Genomic DNA, 9,850 nt, shown 5'->3' on the forward strand with positions numbered 1-9,850 from the left:
TTGTTTTCTTGTCACTTAAAATGAATCGTAATCCAAGTCAGAGAAACTGCAACAAATAAAACAAATGTATCTTTTGATAACACTTTATTTGGCATAACAGATTACAAAAAGAAATAGATTGTATAAAATGTAAGGCACAGAGAAAAATAATAAATGCATGGGTTTCCCATGAACACTAGATGCACTCCAAATCGAAGTTTGTTTTAAGTTACAATATGTATCATAAAATGATAAGCTATTTAATTTGAAGCTTAATTGATGTACAGAGGATAAGTAAATATGACAGAATGTGCCACACTTGTACCTACTGTGTATTAAAATTATGAAAACAATAATCAGCATAATTAACAGAAATGCATTTTTGGTATTTGTGTAAATGCTAAGATGTGTGGATACAGTAATCAAAAGCAGGTGAGCATATTTCTCACGGAATACTAAAATCATACGCTGTGTATTCAGAGTACAACTGAGTATGGTTGCAGGCTGGTGTATTATATCTAATACTGTGATATAACACTTTACTGTAAATCCTTTTGTTATTCTTCAACCTCTTTCCACATCTGTATGTTTCCTTTCATCATCCTGTTAAAGTAATACTTGATAATAGCTTTAGTGAATATATTTAGATGTCTCACAGGAGAGCCTCACTCACTTTCAGTGCATTAAAGTATTGGAGGTAAAGTGCATTTGATTTTGTCACTTCCTTTGTAATACCTCATGAAATATTATCTTGGTTACGTGTACCTCTGCAGGGATATTTCCATTAGAGAGGTTTTCTTTTGCCAGAGTGGAATATTCTTCACTGGGCCCCGGTCCTCACACATGGCTGCTCCCGTTTGTGCTCATGTCGAGGCCGTCGGTGGACAGGGAAGAGGACGGGCGGGGCCGGGGGCCGACAGGAGTGACAGGCTGTGGGTGGCTGACCTGCGAGACCATATCGTCAGACTCGCAGCGCTCCAGTTCCTCCCTCACTAGCCTCTCCATCAGCTCACTGTGGACGTCTGTGTCCCGTCCTAGACGCTCATCCTGACAGACAACAACGGATTAAGTTGTACGGCTTGTTTACATGCACATAAGAAACCAGGTCACCTAAGATATCTGACAATGTGCACTGTTGTAACCTGATTAATGTAGATCTGCATATACAGTTCATGCAGCAGGACAGTATTCACATTTCCCGCCAACTTAATTATGGCACATGGCTTATTTATGTTAATTGTATTAATGATGTAAGATTTATAAAGAAATCAGCTTTCTCCAGGAGAAATCAAGATGAGGAAATCAAGTTTTGCTTTTCCTCGATTACAGAAACTGTGACTTGTAATGCATTTAAGAAGTCATTGCAGAAAGGCAGCTGTAACCCAGTTACTTAAACCTACAATAACGGATTTTTCAGCCACTTGGGGGCAGCAAAAACAAGCTGTAAAGTGTAAACAAACCACAGACATCACCTTTTAAGTTGATATTGCTAACTAGTAATCAGTTTCCCATTAACAGATCCAGCAGATACGGAGCAAGATTCATGTATCTCACCTCCATGACTCCGTCCAGCAGTCTGCCCAGCACATCTCTCCTTTTGAGTACAGCTCTCTCCATGGTTTCCAACTTCACGATCACAGCATCTATTTTGGACACTATGCTGCCGATTGAATGCTCCATTCTGTCCACACGTCTCACCATCCTGAGAAACAGAGAGACGCTAGTTCCCTTTATAATATTACATGAACAGGGATGTCTTGACTAAGAGGGGACCTCAAAGTAGAGCCAACATTATTGCCCATAAGCAACATGGCATTACGGATACAGTACATTTGATGTAATTTTATATTTGTAAAGTTAGTTATATTTTCTGCTCAATAGTTTAAAAAGGAAATAAAAGAATATATTGCTTGTAAGTTATGGTATAATAGTAAAAGCTCCATACACTTGAAACTCTTCATAGGAGACCCCCCCCGAGCTGCTGCCGCGGCGGCGAGAGCTGTGGCCGCTATCCTCATCATCGTCTTCCTCCGAGTCTTCCTGTGTGCGAGGAAAGCTCCGCCCGCTGCTGGGTCTGGTCAGCGAATTGCGTTCCAGATCCAAGTCCTCCTGGCAAGCGAGCAGAGACACACTGAACATCCGCAGTGTTGTTTTGGCTGAGCGTAAATTACCACATACACGCAGGCGTGTTGTCTTTTTCCATGTGATGCATCGTCACTCACTCTCTCTTTCTCCAGGTCGTCTCTCATCTGCTGGTGTTCATGCTCCGTCAGCTCCTGGTCGCCATCGTGATCATACTTGGCAAAGATGGCCTGAATCTCTGCGTCTGTGTGGCCCTTTCTGAGGACAGAAAACAATCAAAACACTCTCAGGACACGTCGTATTAAAATAATATAATAGTTCATAGCTTTTAGCGCTATTTGAAGTTGTCTTCACCCTTTAAGATCCTGGCGGAGTTCATTAAAGTTGAGTTTGCCTCCGGCCTGACGCAAACTGTCGGAGATGTCATCTACTGCCGTCTTCTTGAGTCTCAGCTTCATCAAAGCTTTGTTACAGCCCTGAGAGAGAAGAATCCTTCAACTTACATTTGGACTTGCCTAAACAAATCAGTCACAGCTTAAAGTAATACACAAACTAGCAAACATGTTCTCAGGATCAGATGACAACCTTTGGTACCATTCTGGTGTGCTACCTGAAACATTCAGGGTTTCTTGTCGTCAACTTGAGGCTTGACTCACATCAGAAGAAATTGTTATAATGTTCTTTTTCTTTTCTAATATATATTCTAATAACATCTTTCCAATATCTGTAATTGTTAGTAGATACAACCAGACCCAAAGGAGTAGCTTCTGGAGCGGTTCTGTCATTGCCATGGCTGCTACTGTTGATTTAACGGATTTAATCTGCCAAGCCAAAAAGAATGATACATGTAGTTCAATACCTTCTTAAGGAGATCAGTCATTTCCATCTCAGACCTCTGCTGGGACATGTCGGCCTTCACCTCAGAGTACGTGTCATAGATGATGGCCAGGAACATGTTCTATGCAGAAAGGATGAGAACAGGTGCTCTTGTGTTAGTGAGGGAGGGGATGTACGTAAACAACATGAACAAACTTCAACACAACAGGTGACTACACCCTACTCACCATGAGGATAAAGAAAATGAAGAAGACAAAGGTCGTATAGTAGATGGGTCCAAGCACTGGATTTGCTTCCTCTATTTCTGAGAACTCAAAGTCTCCCAGAATGATACGGAACTGGGTAAATCTACACAAAACGGAAACATGTTTTAACTGCAGGAAAACAACAGTTGTTTCAGACGAGTTTGTGCATGTGTGGAGTTAACTTTGAATTACATACATGCTGGCTTGGAAAGTGCTGAAATCGTTGACTTGGGTTCCAAACACCAGGTAGGCTAGTTGAGCATACGCCAGGAAGATGATGAAGAACATGATGGCAAAACCCACAAGGTCCTTGGCACAGCGAGACATGGTGCCGGACAGCTGGCTCATGGTCTTATTGAAGTTGATGAACTTAAAAAGCTACAAGAATGTGAGAAATGATTAATCGGCAGTACAGTATTCGGGTTCTTTCGGCTCTGGTGGTTTCCGACTGATTATGAACCAAAGGGGAAATATTTGCACCTTGATCCAGGAAAAAAAGACGATGACCGCAGCCATGTTGTTGAACTGGATCTGCAGGTTGGCCAAAGGCTCAAAACTAGGGTGAGCATTGTGGTTCTCCAACAGGCCTTTCAGACGGTTGCCAACCATGGCTGTTCTGGTTATGTTCATAATAATGGCAACGACACTCAACTGAAGACAGAGCAGACGGAGAAAACAACAAACTCAGTCGGTCTTGTTAGAATGATTATCAAATGACTTGAATAACGATGATACACACCACGACAATGAGAACATCCAGACAGTTCCACAGGCTCTTGAAGTAATGCAAGCGGTGGATGCGGATCTCCAGCACTTCCTCCACCATGTAGTAGAGGATGAACAGACAGAACGCCACCTCACACAGACCCACAAAGTAGTCCCAGCTGGACACATATCGTATCAGACGCACTGTTTGGAACTGCCAGGAGGTCACCACCCCGCCAGTAGCAGGAAACTCCACCAACAACCTGACAAATGCATGCAGTTAAAAAATAAAGCGCAGGGATGTAAATCAAAATTGATTAAGGGTGAATTATTCATTTTCCTCCCTTTTCAGGTTGTAATGGCTATTGAATAATGTTGACAGAAATTTGACAGCAATTTTGATAATTAATGAATTATTTAAGTCAGTTATCAAACAGAAATACCAAACATTCACTAATGTTTTATACCTTTCATATTCTCTTAAATGGAATATCTCTGGGAAATTGTCATGTTCATTTTTCGATGTCGAGTTTTTTCTTGAGATTAATTGTAAAATAAATTTTAAAAAATAGCAACTGATTAATGTGTATCAAGGGGCTAGGACGATACCCACTATGAGTTTTTCAACTATTTTAAATGTTTCAACTGCACATTTTCTGCAGCAAACATAACCTTTTGTCTATTTTTCAACGTTGCATAAACCAAATGTTAGACGTAAAATTAGGTTCCGATAAAATATTTTTTGTTGCATGTCAAAACGAGCGGGTGCCAATATTGTACCGTATGTTCTTTGTATTCTCTATACCACATCAATAAATCTGAAACCCAGAGATAACATTGTAAATATGTGGTTGAAGATTCCTACCTGGCGATGCAGAAAAGGTTGATGTTCCCATTGTAGACAGAGAAGTCGAGAAACACCGCTCTGGTGCCTCTGTCCAACCACAGCTGGTCTTTGAGAAACTGCAGTTGGGTTGCTGTCTCCTCTTTAGTACGAGACAGGTCTTGGTAGTATCCTCCACCTCCATATTTAGATATCTGGCCCACATAACCGCTCCCGTTCGTGTCACTCTCTGCTGTATACACCCACCTAAGAGACAACCGAAAGATAAGATTTAGGATGTAGACATTTGTTACAGATCTAGCCTCCTTGTAAAGCTGATAATATAATATATTTGAACGATATCAAATTAGATGCATGGACTTACGCGGTTCCGTTCTTGGGGCCAAAGGAGGTCGTCTCCTCGTTGGTTGGGGTGTACATGTTGTAGCAGTCCAGAACCTCGTCTCTAAGGTCTTCGTGGATGGAGCAGGACTCGTTTCGGACTTTGACTTGCCGGAGCCGTGGCACCCCAAGGAGGAGGTTCTCGTAGTAGATGAGACTCTGATTCTCTGGCAGGCTCTTGTTGTTGTACCACACCTCCCAGTACATGCCATTGAGGAAAGGTCCCTCTGTGAACTATACGTGTAGGAGTGATCAGAATTAGGACAGAAATAGAACTGTGCAGAACCAGGCTAGCTGTTTCCCTGTTTCCAGTCTTTATGTTAAGTTAAGCTTACCGGCTGCTGGTTGTAGCCGTTTGTTTAAAAGACTGATATGAGAGTGTTATCCAAATTCTCATCTAACTTGCAGCAAGAAAGCAAATATGTGTATTTTCTAAAACGTTTAACTGCTCCTTTAAATACTTGCATCCAACCTACATGTGCAGAGGCTTCTTTTCTCAAGATGTAACACAGTTATACAAATGATATCTAAAATAGAAGACTTTTGCAGTTTACCTTCCAGAAATCGTCCATGGTTGAGAGGCTTCTAAAAGAGGAAGGGTCCCCGGCAGATAGCGGTGTGTCCAAAAAAAGCTGAGACATGACTTTGGTATAGTAGTACATGTTGGCACTCACCATCCCATAGGTCACTGCAGAGCAAAGCACAATATATCATAACCATTACTGAAAGTTATATTCCTATTAGCACTAGCTACATTACAAGCCCTTGTTACATTGCAGAATACAAAGAGAAGAATTAACAGAGAATGCTTTCTGTGTATATCAATTTACATCTGGTAAGACGATGCAAAGACAAAAAACTCAACGTTAAGTTAAACTTTTTTAATTTAGTTTCACCTATGCATTGCTATTCTCTGTAGCATTCAGTAATCACCAGGGAGCAGCTCTGGAAACTATGTTTAATAGTCAAGCTCTGCTTGGCAGAATGTGCCTCAATCTAGTCTGCCAAAAAATCATTTCCTGATCCACCCTTTAACCATAGTTTGGCAAAAAAAAAGAGTAGAGAAACGTTACCACACGTTTTCTCATCCCACACATCTTACATTTGGGATTTCCATTACCTTTTTTACCATTCCAAAATGCGCCATTCAAATTGATGCTGTTGTTGAAATCTAAGTCCCCTGAAGAGTGTCAGAGTTCTGATTTTCAGCTGCCAAAAACATTAAGCATACACTGTGAGCTTGGAAAATAACTTTTCAGCTACAAGAAAGGTGCCCAGGCTGGGATACTGTCAATTCACTTTTTAGGGCACTACTTTATATTTTACTTTATAGATATATGTCACCAAAATGTTCCACATAATTGGTGGCGTGATCCTTAAACAATGTGACCATCTGAAGCTATGTTTACACCACATGTCCTAACGCCCAGTGTGTGTATATACTGTATAGTTATTTCAGTTACTATACAATAAATCATACTGTCTTGAACTAACAGGAAATTATGTAATGGGTGCAGAGTGACATACTGGTTAATACTTAGTTGTTTGGTTACCTGAGATCTTCCTGGAGCTATCGCATCACCATGAACAATTTATTTAAATGTTTTGCCACTTTCAAAATCAAGCTGATTTAATATGCATGCTAACTCTTTTGAGAATACCCACTTTTGCACTATTTCCAGTGTAAACACACTAGTAACTACACACACAAAAAAACATAGAATTAGTATGAAGAGTGCAATTTGGACACAGTTTAAGACTGGAAGGTGGGCTATGCCGACGAACCTTGTTCATAAATCTCATGTCATTTTACAGCCTTATTTAAAGTGGTTACTTACAGATACAAATAGTGATGAGGAATGTGATGTATGTAATCATCTCCCTCAGCACGTTCCTGAGGTACCTCTCTCGACTGCTGTCACTGTCCTCCATCAGCTCTGTGCCCCACAGGACTGCAGAGAAAGAAAAAAAGCAATTAATCATGAACGTGAACTGTACAGTATATAGAGAGACATGAGTACATAAATATTGATGTAAAACTTACAGTATTATCTATAGACTCAGCTATGGAGCTAGGAAGAGCAGTTATTTGTTATCTTATATTACTGGAATTTGTTTGACCTATGTCATTCTGGTTTGATGGCTGTATTTGATTATTATATTCATCAATTATTGGTTATATAACACACTATTCTATGAAGTTTTACAAAGCACAAAGTAAAGTGACTAACTTCTGATCCTTTGGAGTATCTGCTTCATACAGCTGCGGTGGTCATGCCTGTCCTGCTGCCGGGCATCCACAGTCGGGGTCGGGTAGAGTCCTCCTCGGGGGATCTGGGTGCTGCTGCCCGCTCCGGTGTAGCTGCCCAGGCCGCTGCTGCAGCTGTTGCTGGAGGCCGTGGACACCGACCTCCTCCCGGGACTCGCTGGAGGCCAGTCGGCTTCCATGATCTCATCCTCGGGCTCAAACCCCGGGTTGTCCCGACTCCACGCTTGTCTCGACGGAGGGGACGGGGTGCCTATCACTCCTCCGAGCCCCAGATCTTGATGCTGGATGTTCTCCATCTCTATCCCTTCGCTCGGGTCGAGTCTGTGCGGGGACCTGTCAGCCTGGCTCTGCGGTAGCTGCTGCGGTCTGACTCGGGATGAAGTCATGGTCCACTTAGGTTGTTTTTAATGTATCTAGCGTGTGCGGCGCATGTGAGGAAAAAGTTAACCGTTATGTAAAAACGCTACAACTTCGGATAAATGTTTACAACGGCTGAAATATTTCGGGCATTCGCTTGAGAGATACTAAACGTTAAACGCCTAAAAAAAACAGAAGCAGACAGATTAGGAAAGTTAGACAATTAACTAAGATAACATTAAAGGTTACGTTGTATGTAAAAGTCACAATCGATACATTTAAATCATGCTCCTAATAGGCAGCGTTAAGTAGCCTAAGTTACTTTTCACTCTCAACAACCCGTTAAGAAAACTTTCCGATCTTCAATTCCGTCTCAAAAAACGATGTCCTCCGTTATAAAGCGATGCCTTTAAAGCGTTTAAAGTTGTTGCCTAATGAGCTATTGGAGTTATTTACCTAATGAGCTAATTACATGGCGCCGATGGTCGCATTAAAATGCCGTTTTTAATGTGGAAGAAGAAAGATACTTTTCTTGCCCCAGGACAGCCATCTTGTTCTCGAACTCCAAAAAACTCTCTTTCTCATTTGTCCGGGACTCAGATTAGAAGTCATGGCGTCGCAGTAAAGGATGGAAAACACCTCTGTGGGGGGAAAAAATAATTTCTGACAAATGCTTTAAGTTCATTTATATATATGCACTTAGATTAATGGTTTGCATTTACATCTTTTAGTTTATTTGCTTGTTTTTTGTTAATTCTTAAATATCAGAGTTCTGTTCCCCAAAAGTAATAATTTTCTTTGAAAGCTTTTTTAAAGCCTGCTGAGCTCTTTATCACGACCAATAATCGTTGCATTTACTTTAAAATGTTTAATACAGTTCGTTAGATGAATGTAGATAGTTATAGCATTACGTAACCTCTGTGTGTTTGGGTCAGCGGTTGCCATGTCAACAATGCATTTAGGTTTAGAAACCAAGGGGGCCACGTGAGAGTACATGCAACACAAGTGTTGCACATTTTAAAATGTTGTAACAGTTGTTGTGAGGATAAAAAACACAACTTCACGAGGTTGTGTTTTTTATCATCACAACAAAGTGGGATTGTTAAGAGTTGAGGTACAATTCATCATTAAATCATATTTAAGCAGCAAAATAAACTGAAATAAAAAAACTGTTATATATTTTATTTATATTTATTTCATTAAACTTTCGTTTGAAAACTTTGTTTACAAAATGATGTGCAAACGAACGGTCTGCTTTACTCTGTTTTAGTCGATGACGTCAACAAAAGTGTAAGTTATTTTCGACCACTTGGTGGCGCTCAATATCCAGACTTGTAAAAGCTGGGCCTACACACGTGACAAGCTATTTAAAACATCAGGAATATTACCATTTCTTTGCATGTATGCATTGCAAAGAAATGCATTGTATGCATTGTATGCAATTTGCATCAAAGCACTCTTGTTTGAGACTACATTTTCTGCATAGCAAACAAGGCAACGGGGGTAGCAGGTTTTGCTCCATAGCTGACCCCTGACCCCTGACCCCTGACTGTGAGTGAGTGATGTTTCACATTTGTTTTCTTTGAATTCATATATTTGTCTATTGAGACATGAAAGCAGCTGTACTGTTCAGGCTGTCTGTCTAATATCCACCAAAATAACGTCAGATAAACTCATGGTCACCATTATTGAAACAGCTTAGATTCCCCCCCTCCCTCCCCATCTCAATACTGTCAACTTGTAACACGCCACGTTGTTGCCTACTTCCTTGTGTGGTGTTAGTGGGTTATGTGTCCTTTCTCTTTCCCCCCCCCCCCCCCCCTGCTGTTGTTGATTTGTATGCCTATTGTTGTTTTTTTGTTTAGGTTGGCTCAGCATGCTCTTTTAACAACAGAGTCAAATGATAAAACAAGAACTGACAGTTAACAAAGTGCAGACAGAGAAAATTACTTGAGAATGGTCTTGAAGTCATAAATAAAGCTCTGATGAAAGTAACACAAGTGTGATGTTCAATACTACTCGTCAAGTCTATAAGACTATAACTCTGTTACACTGTTGTTTGTTTGTTGTTGGTTAAAATGTTTGTTTAGTTAGTTAATTTAACCTTGCACTACTGTTTAGTTAGTTAATATTATTTTATTTTATTGTATA

General features: G+C 40.6%; 1 protein-coding gene across 2 annotated transcripts; it reads right to left on the reverse strand.

The window, feature by feature from the left end:
* Window positions 1–82: 82 nt before the first annotated feature.
* Window positions 83–8,166, reverse strand: pkd2 (polycystic kidney disease 2). 2 transcript variants are annotated; one of them, XM_079158778.1, is made up of 15 exons: window positions 7,305–8,166; window positions 6,912–7,025; window positions 5,628–5,761; window positions 5,057–5,307; window positions 4,714–4,938; window positions 3,883–4,111; window positions 3,624–3,794; window positions 3,340–3,521; window positions 3,126–3,246; window positions 2,921–3,019; window positions 2,416–2,537; window positions 2,202–2,319; window positions 1,925–2,085; window positions 1,534–1,681; window positions 83–1,026 (listed from the first exon to the last, which is right to left on the reverse strand). In XM_079158778.1, exons 1-15 carry the CDS (start codon window positions 7,726–7,728, stop codon window positions 817–819), a joined length of 2,709 nt encoding a protein of 902 aa, XP_079014904.1. In that variant the 5' UTR covers window positions 7,729–8,166; the 3' UTR covers window positions 83–816. The 2 variants fall into 2 exon arrangements, with proteins under 2 accessions (XP_079014904.1, XP_079014903.1); XM_079158777.1 differs by having other exon boundaries at window positions 1,925–2,088.
* Window positions 8,167–9,850: the final 1,684 nt, after the last annotated feature.

This window comes from Pholis gunnellus, assembly GCF_910591455.1.
Source record: "Pholis gunnellus genome assembly, chromosome: 5".
In the NCBI taxonomy this organism is placed as follows: Eukaryota; Metazoa; Chordata; class Actinopteri; order Perciformes; family Pholidae; genus Pholis; species Pholis gunnellus.

What these genes read in the sequence shown, in the direction of transcription:
- pkd2 (XM_079158777.1), bottom strand. Translation starts at nt 7,728, where the DNA reads ATGACTTCATCCCGAGTCAGACCGCAGCAGCTACCGCAGAGCCAGGCT. An exon ending in AACCTTTTCTGCATCGCCAG is followed by an intron (nt 4,112 to 4,713) that starts GTAGGAATCTTC and finishes TGCATTTGTCAG; the next exon opens with GTTGTTGGTGGAGTTTCCTG. An exon ending in TGCTGGACGGAGTCATGGAG is followed by an intron (nt 1,027 to 1,533) that starts GTGAGATACATG and finishes GTTGTCTGTCAG; the next exon opens with GATGAGCGTCTAGGACGGGA.